Consider the following 20,538-nt stretch of genomic DNA (forward strand, 5'->3'; position numbering starts at 1 on the left):
TAAAGCCGGACTTACAAGTATCATGGCATAACAAAATATATTATTACTGGAATATTCACATTCACCCCCCCCCTTTTCATAACTTGGGTAGAAATATATGGAGGAACAAATCGGCTCAGGTGACATTTTCTTCATCTGAGCACATCTCAAAAATTATGAGTTCCATTTCTAAGTAGCTCTCGTGTTGCTTCAAAATGGAATGCCAATGTAATTAAACTAAAATCATGACTCTAGACACAAATTATTAAGTTTTATTTTTGTTATTATCAACTAGCTACAGCGCATAAGGATAATACCTCTCTTTTTTCATATACATAAAAATGGGCACTTGTTCAACAAATCAATGAATCAGTTTGCAATCTGGCATCAATAAAAGCATTGATATAAATTGCGCATGTTAAGGTGCGATTTTACTTTTTAATAGCTGAGCTAGCTAAATTTGCCGGTGTTTTAGGAAGTTATCAGCGAATTGGAAGTTTCAAAATGCCTTTTCGGATGTGGACTGTAATTCATGGTAAACCAGGAGAAGACTTTTCTGAAGTATCTGTTACAGCTACACAAGTATGTATTTTTAAGCTGTTTTGGTGTTTTTCAGAAATTGATTTGATGAATTTGTGTTAGTTCCCTGTTATCGAGAATTGAATTAAAAGTTTTAAGGGTAAAGAAAATTTAACAAAACAAGGAAAATAAATCCCACTTCCTGTGTACATACGGACAAGAGCGTCTTAAAATATTTTGTAGTTTTTTAGCAAAATTGTAACGGTTCATCTTGCTACACCAAAACATTTGTAAATATAGCGTCGATAAACCTCTTATTGTATGTAACTTTTTGTGGGAATTCAAAAGATGGCTTAGTTCTGCGAGTACAAACGATTTTAAAAGTGAATGAATTTTAGGTTGAAATTTGTATTTTGGCGCGTGACTGAAAATGAAACTTCGTCGTTCTTTGTATAGCTAGGAAGATCATAAACTAAAAAAAATTAATATAAAAAAAATGAAACTGTCTTTAAAAAGTGGCATAGTCTAAAATTGAACAATGAACAATTTTTTGATAATAGTTAATATGCACATTTGTAACGTATGTTTTCCATGAGCTTGTTTATTAGATTAACGTGATTTTTGATTTAATAAGGAAATGACTTGCATATTATTCTCTCCTGTTTTAAAAATGTTTAGAGTTTTTTGCTAGGAAAATAAATCGGAAACACTTTAAACTAGAACGATACTAAATTCTAAGATTTCCGCCAGTACAGAACTATAAACGTCTTGTATAATCTTTTAGAAGAGCAGGATTTGACGTATTGTTTCATACTATTTTTATGTTTAAACATTTGCATGTAACGTACGTGCATTTTCCCGCATATACTCTGGGGATAAGCTAAAAAGTAAGGAAATCTCGAACAGCTTTAATCTGTTGTGTTCGTGCATTAACAAAAATAAAATGCAGACAAACGTACTATAAAACTAAATATTACATATAGATAATATTATCAAATGTACATCAACTTATTTTCATTCAACATTCTAGCATTGTTTTTAAACAACAAGTTCCAAAAGTATCACTGTTGCCAATCTGAATTTTACAACTATTTACAAAATAAAATTTATAATTAAAATAATCGCTAGCTACTTTTAAATAAAATATTTACGATTTATGCCGCAACAAATCTTCCGCTTACACAGAATGTTCAACTTTCAGTAGTTTTCAGTTAATTCCATGAGTCATCTTCAGCAAAGAAATGCACTAGATGTATTTCGAAGTATATACTTTCCCGAAAGAGGTTTTCAGCTTTACTTGGAACAATTAAAATTGCAGAAATTAGAACGAGAAGCCTTGGAAATCCCAAACCCTGAACAACTCGGAAGTGAATCAAATTTGAAATAAAGTACGAGCGAATAATTTTAAGAACGTTGTCAAATTCTAATGTATGTAGAAAGCCTATGATTCTAAATAAGTGTATATGAATATGCGTCCTCGTTTCAGCAACTACTTTTTTAATGTCATTTACGATTCTTGCATATCTGAATTGTTCATTTGAATGTAAACTTTTAGTAACATCGATCTAAATGATCTGCAGATTGTGAAAATATTAAACTGCACATTCTCGATAGTCAAATACTAGGTTTTTGACTTAATGGTACGATAATTTAAGGGAAAATATTAAATAATCGGGTAATTTATCAATTATTTTATATCCTTTGAAATGTTTGTAGGGAAGAGTGATTATTCGCCACCAGCTATTGTAAATTCTGAAATTTAATCTTTCACTCGTATTAAAACGCCAAATGCAAAATTAGTATCAATGACCCGATCAAACTAAATCTTTACATATCCATGTCTAGCCTTATGCCATAAAATGAAACTTTAATTTGTCAACTAATTTATCGGGCATTTAAAGCTTGTATCTTAAATTTATCGTAAACTAATAATGAGAATTCAAAATGGTTATCTTATCTGTTGATGCAGTGAAAACCAAATCAACTTTTCTTAATTGTGCATAATCGCTAAAGAGAAGTGCATGCAACTGTATGCATTTGTATATCATTGGCATAACTTAAAATAACTAATGGATACCTTATTCCTTAATTATGATGATCGAAATTGTACTCGAATATATTAACATTCATACAAACGCCATGAAATTACACTGGTGAATTTCCTTTTTTCAGGAAACGCCTACAACAACCGAAAACATACCAGCATTTGAATCGGAAATGGCCTGTAAGTATGCATTTTATTGGATATATATGAAAATGCTGTTGTGTTTGCTTTTCTTTTTAACCAAAATGCAAGGGCTGTATATAGATTTGCGATTTCTAATTTTTTGGGCGTTTTAGCACTTTTTTTTAAATAAAAAAATAATTCTGAGGATTATGTGCAAGCAATAAATTCGGTTTTCTCTAAACGGAGCCTTCATCGACTGGAAAAACTTAACTTCAAAATTACAGAATGTTGAAGATCAGACATTTGGAATATTGTTTCTCAAACTCAAGATCAGACCAGATACAAAAATTTGTTTAAGTCGTGAGTAATGGAAAACGTACGAATTTTCCTGCGTTATTTCACTTACGATTAGAATCCCATTAAGTTATTCCCTTTCCTGGGTACATACGAGTCAGTTAAACGAAATGGCTACTATATGCCAAATTTATATTTGAAACAATGTAGATGTTTTGGACGCTCTTTAAATCGGTTAAACTTAAAATCCGCCTGCAACGTGGCTTTTGTTTTTCAGTGCTCAGATCTAGGATCCATATCCTGTAGATAGAGCTACTGCTCCAGTTCTATAAATCAGCCGCATATTATCGGCAGGGAAGTCGTTTTTGATTCATGAAAAGTTTCTGCCAATTGTCGCTCGAATGTAATGATCATAGATAATTACTTGTGATCTGCGAAGTGAGTCTCGCGTCACAACTGCAATTGAGGATCTGTATCAACAGCTTTCTTAAGCTTAACACCTCAGAGGGTTTTCACCCGGACCAGCACTGTTGCCTATTGAAATTTTTACCTCCCTAGTCTTAACAATAAGATATGCTTCCAGAGTTCGTCTTCTCATAGAAGAATCTATCATTGGTAACGTTGATCGTATTATAAATATCGATAAAAAAAGTTTCGATCTTGATTGTGAAACTGATTTCCCATTGATGGTTTTAGGTTCAAATATCTACTTTTGAACCAGATGTCTGTTCCCTTCAGCTAGAGGCAAGTGGGAGTATAGTCCTTCACGGTTAATTAAAGGACAATTCGGTTCAAAAATTTACTCGTATTCTTTAAAAATTGCGTTTGGTTCATTTGTATCCACAGCCTTTGAACATGCAAGTTCCGACATTTTTGTGTAGCTATATCTTCCTTACTCTGAGGATTCCCCTTGTACTTGTTTTGTTTTTTTAGTCTTCTGCCGCTTTTCTTAACTTCTGTTTTGGGAGAGAATACTCTCGAAAGTGTAAGTCCAAACAATCTTAAGTATTACTGGTTTTTGTAGTTGTCAGATACATTCGCCACCTCTTTTCATCTTTCTTACATTGTGGTATTCGTATCGTAATCTTCAATTTCCTGACCTCTACGATATCCATTGCCTTTTGTCCTTTGGACTTTACCTGATTGTGTTCTTCCACTTTTTTATATTTGGCCGCAGTCTAGAATTCTGTCTGTTTTGCATTTTGGGTCAACTCCTTTGAATAGGTTAATTTTTTGAAATCCTTTGCTGTCTTGTCTTAAACCTTTCATTGGGTTGAAGTGTCTGGCACAAAGAGTGCCGTGCAATTTGGAGAATGAGGATTTGCATCGTCTTGTTTCTAATTCGAGGGAGCGTCCAATTCAAAATTTAGCAATAAGGCCCAAGTACGTCACAATTCCAATAACACGGCAAGAGCTCTAGTGTGACACTGTTATATTTTTGGAGTTATAATTATCTGACGAAGTATTCATCCAAAGATACAGTAACACAAGTTCCAATACCAATTTGGCCGTTTTTTGTATCGTAATTTTATCGGCGATTATGAAAAATTTGGTAAATTGGATGAATATATTACTCTCGTTAAAATCTCTAAACCTAATTCATAAGTCACCTAATTAAATTAATATTGCTTGCTAAGGACATTAGTACTTCAGACTGTACTCCTATGGAATCGGGAAAAATAAGTTTTACTTAAGCTGAGAAGGCATTCTATATCCACTCGTGCTTCGAAAGAAAAGTTCAATATAGCGCAAACTCCCCAGGTGGGTGTTTCAACGGCTCTACACTTTAAAGTACCGTTAATATTTACATAAAACCTCAAACCGCAAAATAAACGATGAACATTTACTTAAATTATCACTCTCTAGAGCAACAAAAAAGGCAAATCGCCAACTTCCAAAATTAAAGACGCTTTTTGGATCACAAACTTCATTGTTCGCAGATCAGTCGCGGAAATACTGTCGGAAAACTTGATCACAAATCAATTCGGCAAAAAGCTAACATGGAAGAATATTTAATGTTCGGAATATTTTCTCGACGAATAGCAGAATTGACTTTAATTTTTCAGTGGCTAATCCAGAAGATTCCCCAGTTGTTGAAACTTTGGATACTCCCCCATGCATCGAGAAAGGTAAGAGTGGCGAACACGACTCCAGTACAGAAACGGTTGTATCCACCTCGACAGACGACAGCACTACTGAGGCTGAAACCGAACAATTTGAATTCATACCAACTGACCATAGCAACGCTGGACTTTCAGAAGAAACTTTTGGTGAGTATGCGATTAATTTTCGAAAACCTCTTGTGTTGTCATTTCTCTACCATCCCTTTTCAGAAATTGTTGGGTCTGGAAAAGATTCCGACATAATTCTTGTGAACATCTAATTGAACAAGTAGACGAATACGTTCTTCAGTTACAAGTGCAAGTGAAAGAAATTGCCACCATAAAAAAATGGGTTGGACAAAATATCGGCGTTTTACAAAGAAAAGCTTTATATTATCACGATTCCTCTGCAAGAATCCCACTAAATGCTGTAAATTGTCTTGTAAGCTGTTCGTAAAATTATTTATGCCGCATATTAACCAAGTCAAGAGTATCGAACACCCTGACTTCTCAATCGTTGATGCTATCCGTATGTAGCTAAAAATGTTTTAAAATGAGGTGATAAAGCGTGAGATACTCGCACGAAGTCGAGTACACAACTGTAGTAACTTTTGTTCCTCTTTAGGAACAATATCTTGGCATTAAATCTTTTTATTGAAAAATTAACAAATTCCCAAAGGAAAGTGTGGATGGATCTTTCATGCGTGGGATTTCAGATTATAAATATGTCAGTCATCAGTGAAAAGGCCAAACTTGATTGATCAAAAAATAAAGAGGGTCTGCGTCGATCAGGAAGCTAACTTTTCCCCTTCATTAAAATTTTACAAATTTCTCGCTTGTTTAGTCCCATCCAGTAAAACGAGCATACATCACTGGGGGGTTTATCATGCCATATAGCACAATGACCAGTTATATTCCTCATGTGACTAAAGCTACTGTTGAATAGGATAAATCGCGTTTAAAATATCTTGTGTACTGAATCCGGCAGCAGTTTTATTTAGACCGATATCATAGATCACTATCGTATTGTTTGTCATTCGATTGACTTGGTACAAGTTACGGCCAAATTGTTAGTTGGTGGATTTCACTCTTGTAAACATTTAGTGTGGACATCGTCTTACTAAAGGAAAAACGTTAAATAAACACCGTAATGAATACGAGTAGTGTAGACTATGAAGAACAAGATTGGAGGGATTCAGAATAGATGCATAATCCACGATTTTTTGAATAACAAATAATATTGCTATTGTTTTTAAATATGCGTTCCAAATATCTGTTATTTTAATCATTATTAATTAAAAATTATTACTTAATATTAAATATAAAATTTATTAATTGTAATTAATACTTAATTTACTAACTTAAGTAACGTGTGATTGAATTTATGTTTCAGCTTACTTCTTAAATTTTTTTTTCTCAACTATTTAATTTATTGGAGTCAACCATTTTCTCGAAAAGGCGAGTTAAAAATGGCATTTCTTTAAAATGTTTACTTTAGTCCTATATTCTACCAATAGATGGCGCTGGCAGTAAACAGAATACATGTAATCAAAGTCAATCATGTCACGAGAAATTAAAAATGATCTGTATGGAATAGTGCATCATCAAATACGAATATCGGTCACTCCCGTAAAGTGGAGCGGTGACTTCGCACTTTCCGATGAAATCACCGCTCCGATAAATTTCAGTGATATGCAATTCAATGATACGATACGATAATTCCAATAACTGGTCCGTTTTCTTTTCAATCCAATCGGATTTATTTCGAGAGCTTCCATTGGACAGATCGTATCGATTGTTACTTTCCAGTGAAGTCGCCGCTCCGGCAAATTTCAGTGATATCGTATCGATTGTTAATTTCTATCGTGATCCAAAACCTGTAATCGAAATATCAGCAAGATCGTATTAAGGATTTGAATCGCACCCCTCTTTGAAAAGTATTGATCACCGGTATTTGTGACTTTTTGATATTGGTTACGTAATAACCGCTCTGAAAATATTCGTCATCCCTAATTCAGAAAACTCGGAAGCAATAAGCGTACGTCTACCCGATACCGATAATAAAATATTACCAAGACGAAAACGCGCATAGCGACTAAGTAATTTTAGTATCCTCGCTCCGGGGTAGTACGCATCATGAGAAGGATGGACTTGAAAGGAAATAGTGAAGTAAAATAAAAATTACGCGAGTGCCTGGCATAAACGCGAAAACTAGGTGCTCATCCGAAATCGTTTGAAGTTTTTAAGAAGTGCTGAATATGAACTTGAATTAGTTATATCCATATCAATAACATACAAGTGTAAGAATTATAAGCAAAGCTGTCTTAAAATGGTTACTTCAAGCTCAATTTGATTAAATCTTACTGGGAGGGATTCAGCTTATTAACATCTCCTAGGGTTTTCATCTGGAACAGCATTCTGTTGCCAATCACTCGCAAAAGACAAATTTCTTTCTTCCTTTTCTAAGGACAAGTTGTGCTTCAAGGGTTCGTCTCATTCTCATAGGGGAAAACTCGGGCATTGGTACCGTTGGGCGTATAACACTAGCAGTGAATTAACTTTCGATACTCATTGTGAAACTAGCTTCCTGTTGGTGGTTTTAGGATCAAACGTACAGATGACGTTTGCATTTTAATAGAGGCAAGTGGGGAGCATGCACCTACACAAATTGGAACCAAATTCCAGTTGAGAAATTGTTGCATGCTTCCAAATTTTAGTGCCTTTTATATTCGGAGCCTTTGCATATGTAGATTTCTGATTTTTTGTATAGGGAGGTCCTCCTTAACCTGATAATTCGTTTATACCTTTAAAAATGGTCTCGAAGATCTTCTGCTTCTGTTCTCAAATTCTGTCTTGGGAAGAGATTACTGTCGAATTCGAGAGGTTCTAAGGATTACTGGTTTTTGTATCTTCCCATATTCCCAGCCTCTTTCAGGGCGGCGGCCCGGTGACAAGATCGCGGTTTCAGAAAAGAAGGGTTTAAGGTTTGAGATCGAGAATCGACATGTAAGCGGGTCTGGTTCACAAAATCCTTCGGGGTCATGCATCCTCCTGCCGATAGGGTGTCCAAGTTTGGACAAAAGGGGTGATGGCTCGGGTGTCGTCCTCTTCATCTGACCACGGTCTAAAATTACGAGGTCCGTCCCAAAATAACCCTAGTGTTGCTTTAAAACGGAACGTTAATATAACTAAACTTAACCCCAGTTTCCTTTGCGTATTACATTCGATTAACCGTATTGGAAGCTTCAATTTCCTGATTTTTGAGAGCCTTGGTCTTTTCCTCTTTGTACTTCCTTTACCTTGTGATTATGTTCTGCCACTTCTTACACTTGGCATCAGTCTAAAATTATCAGTCTTTCCTTTTGGGTCAATTTCTCTTTCGAATGAGTCGATTTTTTAAAATCTTTTACTGTCAAGTCTTTGAATTCTTCCACTAGATTGAAATGTCTAGCACAGTCATTTCCATAGCATTTGGATAATGAAGTCTTTCATAACCCCGAGAACGGCACTGTTTCACTAATTTTATTCGCCATTTTTTTATGTACGTTTTGTTTCTAGTTCTAATGCGACTCCAACTCTGAATTTGGCAGTAAAGCCCAAGTGCATCTTAATTGCAATTCATCAAGAGCTCTAATCTGGCAGCATTTGTCGAAAAGTTACGTTACCAATTTGACAAACTACAGTACGAAAAATGGCTATGAAACGCGGTAAATGGCTTACACTAATGAAAAGGATTTTTCTAAGTTACTATGAAACTAATTCACAAATTTAAAGAGACTTCCACTAATTAATATTTTCTGAAGGCATGCGTTGTTCTCCAAGCTGTAAAACCTACCCCGATGGAAACAATCGAAGCAAAATTTCTTGCCCAAAATAGCAGGAGTCCATTCAATATCCACGCATACTTCAGAGGAAAAGTATAGCGGTCATTTCAGGAACTCGACGCTTGCAAGTATCCTCTTCCTTTAAATAAACGCCAAATTGTAAAATAAGCGATGGATATCTATTCCAGAATTGTTGAACAACGAGAAATATTGCCAAATTCCAAAAATGAAGACGCTTCTCAGAGCACAAACTTCGTAAACAGCGGATCATCAGAGAAATATTCAGTCGGGAAACTTGTTCACAAATCTTTTCGGCTGATAGTTAACATGGAAGAATATTTAATGTTAGGAATATTTACTCAACGGAAAGCAGAATAATCATGTCTTTAATTTTTCAGTGCCTTATCCGGAAGAATCCCCAGTTGTTGCAACTTTGGATACTCCCCCATGCATAGAAAAAGAAACTGGCGAACATGTTCACAGTACAGAAACGATTGTATCCAACTCGACAGACGGCGGCTCTACTAAAGCCGAAACCGAACCTTTTGAATTCATACCTACTGCCCCTAACAACGCTGGACTTCCAGAACAAACTTCTGGTGAGTGGAAGATCAATTTTCGAAAACTTCTAATTTTGTCGGCATTTCCTTCCCCTTTCAGAAGTAGTGGTTCGGAATTGGAACCCGACATAATTCTTCAACACTGTAAATAACGGCGGAATACGTTTCTTGGCTGTTAAATGGTAATGAAATGCATTGGCCTCGTAAAAAAAATGTTGTACAGATTATCAATGTTTCTAAAGGCTTGATAATGTCAATATTCCTCTTCAAGAATGCCACTATTCAATGCTGTCAATTGTCTTGCAAGTTCTTCATCAACTCCGTTATTAATGCAGCACATCAAGTCTGACGCACTAAACATTTCTCAACATTGTTATGGTGCGAGCTAAAAATGTTGCATATTGTGGCGTCGGGTACGAACTTCCAGAAAATGGAATTCAAAATCCTTATAATTTGTAATCCCTTTTAGGAACAAGATTTTGGATAAAGAATCTTTTAAATGCGATATTAATTAGTATCTAATAAGTAATCGGATCTCTCGGAGTGAATTTAAAATGTTATAAATATGGGGTGATAGTCATTGGTGAAAAGCGAGACTTAATTGATAAAAATAAAGTTAAATGGGACATGAGCCAATCGGGTAATGCGACTTCTTCCTCACTAAAATCTTGGATTTTTCACTCGATTATAATTTCTAATAAAGCATTCACTTTAAAAATACCTGGTATTCCAGTCTTATTGTGGGATTCGCTATGCCAAATGTTGAGATGCATGAAGGAAAAACTGTAGTAGTTAGTATTGCATTTCTAGAAAAGGGTGTGTGAGTTTTTCGAATCTAGACTTTAAGAGAATGATGAGATTCATTGGTTTTATGGAATTGAAGTGGAGACTTATCGATATTGGGCAGTAATGCTTCAAAATCGGAAGACAAATTGGATGGTTACTTAAAAGACTTTGATTTTTCTGCGCAATTATGAGAACTTAGAAATTTGTAATCATTTCATAAAAAGTTAAAGTTGGTTAACGGTAAACTTTCCCCAAAAGAGGGCGACTCATTTATTTTTCCATATGCGCAAGAGTATTGTATTCACCAAAATTCGAACTGTCTATTTTGAGGAATCTTCATTTTTCTAGACATCCCAGAGTTTGAAGTCATTTTTGGAAAATGATTTCAAAGATAACTGAATTGCTTTGAACTAAAGGGATGAAATTTGGCATTCAGTCTTCACACCAAACTTGCAGATTTCTATCAATTTTAATAGAACCTGTTCGAATACAAGTTAACTCGATGACTACAAAACGAAGAGATCTAAAGATTCTGTATAGACGAAACATCTATAACGTAGATATCTGTCAAATTTAACTTCAGGTTGATTGTCTGTCAGTCTGCACTTTCAGAATCGTGTGAATGCGCTAGTTCAAAAGCCCAGCGACTTTAATATATCTCAACTTGGTATGAGACATTGTGATTACAAGTACAGTTTTGAGTCTACTCTGTTTCAATCGGTAGAGAAACGTGTCTATAGCATGAAATCTCTTTGGATACTATTAACGTATGCCGGGATGAATCGCCGTATAACTAAAACAGTGACACAGTAGTCACTAAAAAGGATAAATTTAATCCAATACCCAACTTTGTAACTATTGGACGCCAATACCCAACTTTGTAACTATTGGACGCCAATACCCAACTTTGTAACTATTGGACGCCAATACCCAACTTTGTAACTATTGGACGCCAATACCCAACTTTGTAACTATTGGACGCCAATACCCAACTTTGTAACTATTGGACGCCAATACCCAACTTTGTAACTATTGGACGCCAATACCCAACTTTGTAACTATTGGACGCCAATACCCAACTTTGTAACTATTGGACGCCAATACCCAACTTTGTAACTATTGGACGCCAATACCCAACTTTGTAACTATTGGACGCCAATACCCAACTTTGTAACTATTGGACGCCAATACCCAACTTTGTAACTATTGGACGCCAATACCCAACTTTGTAACTATTGGACGCCAATACCCAACTTTGTAACTATTGGACGCCAATACCCAACTTTGTAACTATTGGACGCCAATACCCAACTTTGTAACTATTGGACGCCAATACCCAACTTTGTAACTATTGGACGCCAATACCCAACTTTGTAACTATTGGACGCCAATACCCAACTTTGTAACTATTGGACGCCAATACCCAACTTTGTAACTATTGGACGCCAATACCCAACTTTGTAACTATTGGACGCCAATACCATGTAAGGCGTACTGTCAAAGTATTGGATTACGCGAGATAGTTTTGGGCAAACCACTCTCCCCGATTTTTAGTTCCAATAATCTGTACTAGATTGTGAATACTGTAACTTGCCACAAGTACAAACTCGTATTAACTCGGGGGGTAACTAGATGCATTTTAAAATGAACTTGCATAGCGATAAAGGGGACTGAATTTTAATTTAAATGAAGAATCTTTCGCGATTTGGGTACTTCCAATGAGACGGGTAGATTCTTGTATAGAAGAAAACGAGTATTTAGCGGTATGGGACGCGCTAGGATAGAACCTGGGACCTTTTGGTTAGCAGTCCAGTAACGATCCGATTATGCCAAAACAGCTGTTCGGGCAGAAGCGCTGTTACTGGCTTATATGCAATTCACAGCAGGTACATCAGTTAATCGAATCCTTTCTTCCAAAACTATTTGGTTTCGGTTACATAGACGTAGAAGAAAGATACTGATTCGGTTAGTTTGTTCATTAGAATATAATGGAAATTCGTGTGCATGAAAGTGTTAGTCTCTTAAAATATTTTCTTATCCCTAGGTGAATCGCAGAATTCCGAAGGATCAGTTCGTCGCCGATTTCGATCATTGACGGATGAAAGCACGAATTCAGCTGTACAGGATGTAAAAATTAAAAATGCATTCGATATGAAACTATTCCGTAAGTAAAGTACTTGGTTATTCCTCGAACCAGAATTTTAAGTTGTTACATTTTATTACTTAAACTAATCCAAGTAGAAACTGCGTTGGAGTTTGAGGGGTGTATTTATAACTTTTTGGTAACATGAAACGTAATGTTTGGCATTTTTGAGGGTCCGAAGAGAACTGCGGAGTTGAATATTCTAACCGGCTTTTTCTTTTCTGCAAACATCTACTTCGCAATGCCGATGACTTTGTTTGGAGTTTAGTCGGCAGCTTAATAAAACCTGTAAGCACTCGGTTTTCTTGATCCAATAACTTAACTCTGTAGATGCTAATGTTGCGGGTTGAGTCTTTTATTCTACTGAATCTCGAGATTTCCGCGAGTTATTCCGTTTATTTTTTGTTACAGCTTTCAGTTTGGCTTTTATAGTGTAGTGTATATAAATAAGTTGGCTCTGTTTAAAAATTGTGCTGGTTTTTGAACATTGCATCTCACTATTGATTTAAAACAATTCCGTTAGAGTGAGGAGATGGAAAATAATTGATCTTAAGTGTGAATAAGAACTTAAATTTTTAGAAACTCAAAATTAAAAATGTGTGGGTTTATGGCCCGCCTTATGTAGGCTTCAATGACGGATTTAAACGTGATAAAATTCAATACTATTTGAGATGGCATATTTTAGATAATTTTAGTACTTTCCCAAATTGGCAGGCGTTAGATTCTAGAATTTTTAAGAGTAACCTTAAAAATGGGCGAAGGGCTTAAGCTATAGCTTGTACATCTTTCATAAATTTAGCATTGCTTTTTCCCTTGAATAGAGACTAAAAATATTGGAACACTAGTTTATAGGATAGTATCCAATTGAAATGTCACATTCTGATAAATGCAAATCGTAGCAACTCAAAACATTTTTTCGATTATTTTATTTTAAAGTATTGGGGCAGGGGTCCTGTCCAACAAAAAAAAAAAAAATATATGAATTTGATAATTGTATATATTGTCAGGCACCCTTAAATCTTACGAATTCCCCAAGCACATTTCGCATGAATTTGATCAGTTTAGTGCAAAATGATCCCTTCATTTTTGACAAATTTATCGCTCAAATATCTTAACTCCTTTCTATAGTACACTGATTTGTTAGAAATAATCCCACACATGTTCAATGGAATCTGGGCAAAGATCTTAATCACACCAAGAAAGTGGTAGGTACCCATAACTTACAAATATCAGTATCGTGTTTTCGGTCGTTATCTCGGTACACTTTAAAGCGTCTTGAATCAAATACTCGCACTTTGCCTTGACATTGTTCGAAATCTACAACAGATGTACGTATTCATTATATTCTCCCACCAGAACTTGCCATGCAGCCCTACCTTCATATTTTACACTAGGCCCCAAAGCCTGCATATGCCATACACTTTTAAGTGCGCCAATTGCCTGCCGTCAAATCTGAGAATGCTGTATTTGCTTTCATCTACTAAAATGACGTTTCTCAAAACTGATTGCTTTATGTGCAATTTTAGCAAATGCAAGTCCAGTTTTTATTTGCTTTGATCGTGTAGTTTCCTCCGAGGTACTCTACCATGATACTCGCGTTTTCTTGCGATATTTGATACTTAAAGAATTTACCGATCTTTGGGACCTATTTTAACAGTGCATTATAGCACTAGTTCTTGAGTTAATGTGAACCTGTATCGCATGTCTTCAAATTCACGAAATAGCTTTGCACATTCCGATCTATTTATTTTCTACACCGCTTTCTTGAACCTGCAAATATCGAACAGTAGGCTGACCGAGCATCGATATGTTAAATACAACGAACTCCTTTTTTCATTTTATGTTGTCACATTCAGCAAATCTAATGAAATATTTTTGTTACTCGTTGTCGCATTCCAACCTTTTTCACTGATATTTTGCATCTAAAAATAAGTTAATGTATCAAAATATCTTATTTAAATTTTCTTATTTCGAGCGTCTCCATACTTGTAAATTGTATGCATTTATATATTTAAAAAGCTAGATCAAATTACAGCTCTAAAATTGTATTTCTCGATACTGCATACCAAATGTTAAAGCATTTTTTTGATTAAATTGTTTTTGTTTTAACGAGATATTTTTATAAACGGCTACACATGCCATGCATGTTAAGTGCCCATATTTCTCAACCGAGTGTATAAATATCTAGAAATTCTGAATAATTCTTAATGTGAGTAATCGGTTTATTTTGCCATACAAGTTCTATTTTTACTTCCAATTTCTTAATTCGAATATAAACATTTTTCACGAAAAATTCTATTCGTTAATCAATCGAATAATTTTTAAAAAGTGAAACATAAGCGACTGATTTCCTGCTTACCTTGACGACTAAGGCACTGGGTAGTTGAACGCAGAGTAAAAATTACTAGTACACGAGCTGAATGTTTGAAGGTTTTTAGATATTGGATGCTACTGCGCTTTAATATTAAATGGGCACTCAAAATGTATGCTCCGATGCTAAATGTAATGCCAAATTCAATTTTCCATACTTCTGCTGTACATTTACTGTCTACATAATTTATATTGAGTTCTGTTTTTAACTATTTTCTTCCAGTGTTTGACCTTGTCGCATCTAGCGTTGGGTTGCTCATGTCTATTTTGGCCATTGGTTTCGGTAAGAAATCTTTTTCTTGCAAAAATCCTTTATTTTGCATTAAAATTTGCTTTACTTCTGCGATTCAACTAAAAATTTGTAGTCCCTAATCTATAATTTTCAAAATGCAATTTAAGTATGATGTTGTAGTAATTGAATTAATGGTCTAAAAATTATAAATACGCATCCTGATGCAAGGTCATCTGCGATTAGCATTAAATTTGTAAAAAAAAATGTGCTTATATTCACGAAGATGTAATATTGTAATGGATCGTACAGAACAATTAAAGAACAGTTCAAAAATCCAGCTTTTAATGCAAATTTGAATATTGGCAAATAGTTCCGTATAAAAATGATTTGAGGTCATCTTGCGAAATGTATTGGTTGGGAAAATCTGATTATAATGGTGAATTGAGTGCAAAAGGTTCTTGACTAGAAAAGATCTTAAATGTTTCCGACTTCAATAAAAAAACCCATCTAGTATTGTAAAGAAATCGCAATAGAATAAGTCATTTATGAAATGTAGAAGAATTTAGGACTTAAATTCTAATTTTGAGCACTTTTATTAAACTTCACGCTACGACATTCATATAAAGTTGGATTGGAACGTCATCGTGCATCCCTAATGATATTGGGGGCGCTGTGACTAGTTAATTTCGGTAGGCATGGTCCGTCTATGCCAACAACTTTCCAACATGGTCCAACTATGCCTAAAAACAACTTTCATATAGTCGGGGCTTGAAGTTTTGCAACACCTATTCGATCCATTTCGATTAATAATTATCGTAGTTGTTTCCTGGAGCGATCATACATTTCATTAGCGATCTTCTGTATAGTCCATGTAGCGAAAACAATAGACTCCTCCTGCTCACGATATCTCGCTTCTAATGCAACTTCAATTGTCTCGTAAAAAAGTAAAATCTTGCCTTTTTTTTGCCGTTTTTGCTTTAATTATAGCATGCAAATAAAGAGACAAATTCAATTAATCCTTAATTTAACACTGTATTAATACGTTGACGGCTGCGTTACTCGTTTGTGGTTCACGCATATCTTCGATTGTACTGAAGCGTCTAGATTACCACTACTATAGACAAGATCTCCGAGTTCATGTAGTTACGAGTAGCTTTTACAGCGAGCATATTATCCAAACTAAAATAAACCATGTATGATGCACTGTAATTACTAAGGTCAGTTTCATATCACTCCAAAGTTAACCATTTTTAGATTTACGGATGGTGGGGCCTGCGGCCCCAATGAGCCGTAATCCCTCTCAACAAGGAAAGCGAGCATATTAATAAATCATATGCGGCACGTAACTGAAGCAACTGGCTACCTAGAGTACATTCAAATGGCTTCTGGCTCGTTGACTTCCTGAAAGCGATTTCGTTTAGATGGATGTAACTTTGGTTTAAACGCATCGTTCCAAAATTGTCAAACGATTAGCCGTTTGAGTTATGTTAAGATATATTGCATGCATGTCTAAATTATCCATTTATAACATCTTGGCAACGAATTTATCACTGCATTGCATATATTTCAACTAAAGTGAGCTCATTTCTATAAACCAGTTTCTCCTACATAACTGATTTATCTTGTGCATCTGATTGGTCTGTCGTAATATTTCATGAATACATGTGTTGCATGAATATGATTAAATATTTCAGGTGCAGGAAATATAGGCCATTGTCCTGCTGATTTCACTCTGCCATATATCGTAGCAATAATGGGCCTACTGGGTTTTCTAACAGTTTCTTACACGCTCTGGAAAATCAGCAGAGAGAACTTCTACAGTCTAAACGAAAATGAGCGAACTGTGATATCACAGGCTACTTGGATGTTCTTTATTCTTTGGGTATTGGGTAAGTAGTTTTCAGTTCATAAATGCATGATGTCTAAGAACGAGACAATGGGTCAAAGTGGGTCTAACAATATTCTACAGAACTGATTTAATTTGTAGAACCATACAGTCGGAACTTGGCACTGGAGGATTATAACGGTACAATGAAGCGAAAAAAATCTCGAAGTATTTTAAAATTTAGTTTTTGAAATCTTTCGAAAGTGCAATGTAAAAATTAGAATGCCTTCAATGGATTAGATTTTTTTCTACCATTCTAACCAAATTATTTGAGCGCATGTGAACTAAATATTGCAGAAAATTCTGCAGAATCCTTGATCTGTGAATTACAGATCTTGTATTGTTCGTTAAATGAAATGAGAACGGATAGTCGCAATGAATGTGTGACTGTATTGACAAGTGCGGCTCCTAATTTTTACTTTTTCTATTAATGAATCAATACTGATACTGGATTCAATTTAGTATTTTTAAAGCACAAATCTTATTTGATACTTCCTGTTAGCAGGACACAAGCATTATTGTACCGAGGTTTGATACCATGATCTAATTACAACGTTTGACTAGTTACGTTGACGCCTTTATTTAGCGTTTGTCTTGGTGGTGACTAGTACTGTGCTAACAAATTTAGATTACTTTTCCTTAAACACAAATGTCAATGCTATGCTTTTAGCCTTAAGAATTGGTTTTCAAATACACTTTGACCGTGATGTGCTACTTTGAAGTTAAAGCGAAAATCGGATGTCTATAAACTGGCAGTTAGAGAAGAGTTATACTCGGTTATCTTCATGGTCAGATCATGCATTAAAATCTTTCAAATTGATTCTTAATTTACCTTTAAAACGAGGTGTAAATTTAACTACAGTAAATATTTAGATATCTGTGGTGAATGGGTCTGGAAGGATAATTGTGAATAAGATACTTGTTGCTACAGTTGTACTGAATGGCTACATAGCCGCACTCCACTTCATAAAATAACAATTCGAGCCCTCTTTACCATTGAAGTTTTAAATCTGTAGAACACGCGGAAAAAAAACAAAGCGTATTCTTGAGTTTGTACAGTTAAACTGCAAATAAGTGTTAGTAAGTCCATGTAATTTATTAAAAGGATGCATATATTGTTACCTATGTACCTTAATGCAGAATTTCAAGAATATTTTTTATACCTATTTGAAAATTGCAAAACTTGCTGTACTATGCAAAAAACTTTAGATTATTTCCGGGCGAGTGGAATAGAGGAATGAAAGTAACATAGTACATGTAGGAGGTACAATTGAATAGTTCTGCTAGTTGTACAGAACCAATTCGGAGAATTAATCATGAAAATCAGTTGCAGAAAAAATGACACAATCCATTTTTTCGTTGATTAATACAATAAAGTCCATGATAGCCGTCTTTACTTCATTTAAAGTCCCAAGACATGCTAAAGTACCATCATTCCTAACACTTACACTAATAAGGAAAGAAAAAGGAGTAACCTTTCTCTGATGGTATAAGTTTTTTTACAAGAATTACTTCAAAAACAAATGATGTTAGAGATGCCTGCTCTTGAAACCTGTTCATCTTGCTGGGTACTATAATCCTTCATTTTAATGAATCGAATTAATGACGACCAAAAATCTTATCACTATTTCCGCTTGTGGATGTTCTTTCCATATCCCACTACAGCTGAGAACATTGGGTGCAGCACGTTTTACACGTTATTTATCAAACTATTGGAAATTATGTTATTGATTTTTGAACTAATATTTTAATTTTTCAGAACTTGGCCAGTTTTCTTCTCTGGAAATCTCCTCCGATGCTGCTGCTGATAACTATTGCAGTCGTGCGTTTTATACTTTCACCATCATAATGAACATATTTTCCCCACTGGGCCTCTTCATAACAGCTGCCCTTTTAGGCTTGGATTCTAACACGAGAGCTAGCTCGCCGACTCTGGGTGATCATGGTTGGATGCCATTCGAGGATTTTTAAATACGTAATTTTTATTAAGTTTTCAAAGTGTTGGCAATCCTTGTATTGATGTTTTTAAATGACGTGGAATAAAATGTTTTTATTTGATATATTGTTTCTGTGTATTAGATATTTAGAAATGGGTGCTCAATCTTTCACTTGTTGCCTCGGTTATTAGAAAATCTATAGTTATTACTTCCAATTATAACATATGATCACTTTATTCCCATTTTCTTAAATATTGGGAAAAGTCTAACTTGTATCTCGTGTTATAATCAATGTTTGTAAATGAAGTCTCGAAGATAATCTCTGCTGTGGAGGAACTATCTCTGCTGTTACAGAGCCTAAAATGGATTAATCGTTTATCTAGTTGCAATATTTTTGGAAATATACTTCCAGTTGCAAATTTTCATTAAAGTAGGTTAATGGATGCGAACACAAACTCCTGTAAATATAATTCAAAAATTACCAGGGAATATTAAGTCATTTATTGGCATGTGTCGTGGCTGGTTCTTGAGTGCTTTGAAAAAATTAGGCAAATAGAAAACTTAACAAATTTATTGCAGATTCGTTCGAGTTACTCTGCTCAGTAACTCCTTCTCCTCCTAGAGCAAACACTCGAATGACATCACTCTCTTAATTACACTCGCGCTAGTGGTCTAGCGCCATCTATGAACGTTTATTTCCTAACGCTTCAAAATCCAATCACTACAGCATGAGAAATTTTTCAAACCACAAACTAGTGTTTGAACGCATCATTAATTGAATATATCGGGGATAGTATATGTATATATAATATAATAGATATTATATATCGATGTATAGATATAACTATATAGATTATAGATGTATATCGTTCTGATTCAGGTCCAAATTACGATCTGGGGATGAGTGAATGAAGTCCGCCACGTAAAAAGGGTTGACATGTGTGTAGTCAAATCGTACTCTTGGCCCTAGTTGGCTCTACGATAAAAACAAGAGGCCCTCTCCCTCGGCCTTGAATCAGCTGTCATAGACAGTGGGCATGTCCATGGCAAGTGCCATAAGTAACAACAAACAAGATATATATTTGTATACATAAAGGATTATTAAGAGTCGAATAGGGGAATCATTAGATTCTTTTTAATGTATTTTACAATTTTTAAATTTAAGAAGTGTCTTAACTTATAATGGAAACATTTCAGAAGAATGAAACTTTGTATAATATCGAACAATGCATGCATTCACGCAATCCAATTTATCACTTGTAGCAGTAAGATAAATTTCTTGAATTCGTCGGTAAAGAATCGCTATGTTTATAGGCGTATTATACAAAGCAGAATGCGATTCGGTACTTATATTGATCAGCGTAATGCTGTACAATTTAAGATGCTTCCAAAAATGACGCTTTTAACAAAATCATTGAATCTCTTGTGCCGAGAATGCGCCTATGGAACCATTGAAAAACCAGTCTAGCCAGAGTTGGCGGGAAAAAATGCTATGCAGTAGTTCCATAGGGGATCGTTCCGACAATTGCTTCCAACTCGATTCAATTGGCTATCCAAATTGCATTTCTTGTTTTATTAGAAGACGTTCATTAAATTTGACTATGAATAAATTATTGTTGCTAGCCGACTTCAGCGACCATATCAATAGTCATATCGACGAATTTTAATATAATGTATAAAGTGCATTTTTTCAAATATTTAAAATTATAATTGCATAATGATCAAACATTCTGATTACAG

At 34.9% G+C, this 20,538-nt stretch overlaps 1 protein-coding gene across 2 annotated transcripts; it reads left to right on the forward strand.

Moving 5' to 3' along the window:
• The first annotated feature begins 405 nt into the window (after positions 1-405).
• LOC129957361 (uncharacterized) lies at positions 406-18,921 on the forward strand. Of its 2 annotated transcripts, XM_056069649.1 has the most exons (8): positions 406-561; positions 2,671-2,722; positions 5,026-5,229; positions 9,284-9,484; positions 12,276-12,395; positions 14,968-15,027; positions 16,671-16,865; positions 18,621-18,921. In XM_056069649.1, exons 1-8 carry the CDS (start codon positions 484-486, stop codon positions 18,830-18,832), a joined length of 1,122 nt encoding a protein of 373 aa, XP_055925624.1. In that variant the 5' UTR covers positions 406-483; the 3' UTR covers positions 18,833-18,921. The 2 variants fall into 2 exon arrangements, with proteins under 2 accessions (XP_055925624.1, XP_055925625.1); XM_056069650.1 differs by lacking the exon at positions 14,968-15,027.
• Positions 18,922-20,538: the final 1,617 nt, after the last annotated feature.

The sequence above is a fragment of the Argiope bruennichi genome, chromosome 11 (genome assembly GCF_947563725.1).
Source record: "Argiope bruennichi chromosome 11, qqArgBrue1.1, whole genome shotgun sequence".
Classification (NCBI taxonomy): domain Eukaryota; kingdom Metazoa; phylum Arthropoda; class Arachnida; order Araneae; family Araneidae; genus Argiope; species Argiope bruennichi.

What these genes read in the sequence shown, in the direction of transcription:
- LOC129957361 (XM_056069649.1), top strand. Translation starts at nt 484, where the DNA reads ATGCCTTTTCGGATGTGGACTGTAATTCATGGTAAACCAGGAGAAGAC. An exon ending in ATTCGATATGAAACTATTCC is followed by an intron (nt 12,396 to 14,967) that starts GTAAGTAAAGTA and finishes ATTTTCTTCCAG; the next exon opens with TGTTTGACCTTGTCGCATCT. An exon ending in CTTTATTCTTTGGGTATTGG is followed by an intron (nt 16,866 to 18,620) that starts GTAAGTAGTTTT and finishes TTAATTTTTCAG; the next exon opens with AACTTGGCCAGTTTTCTTCT.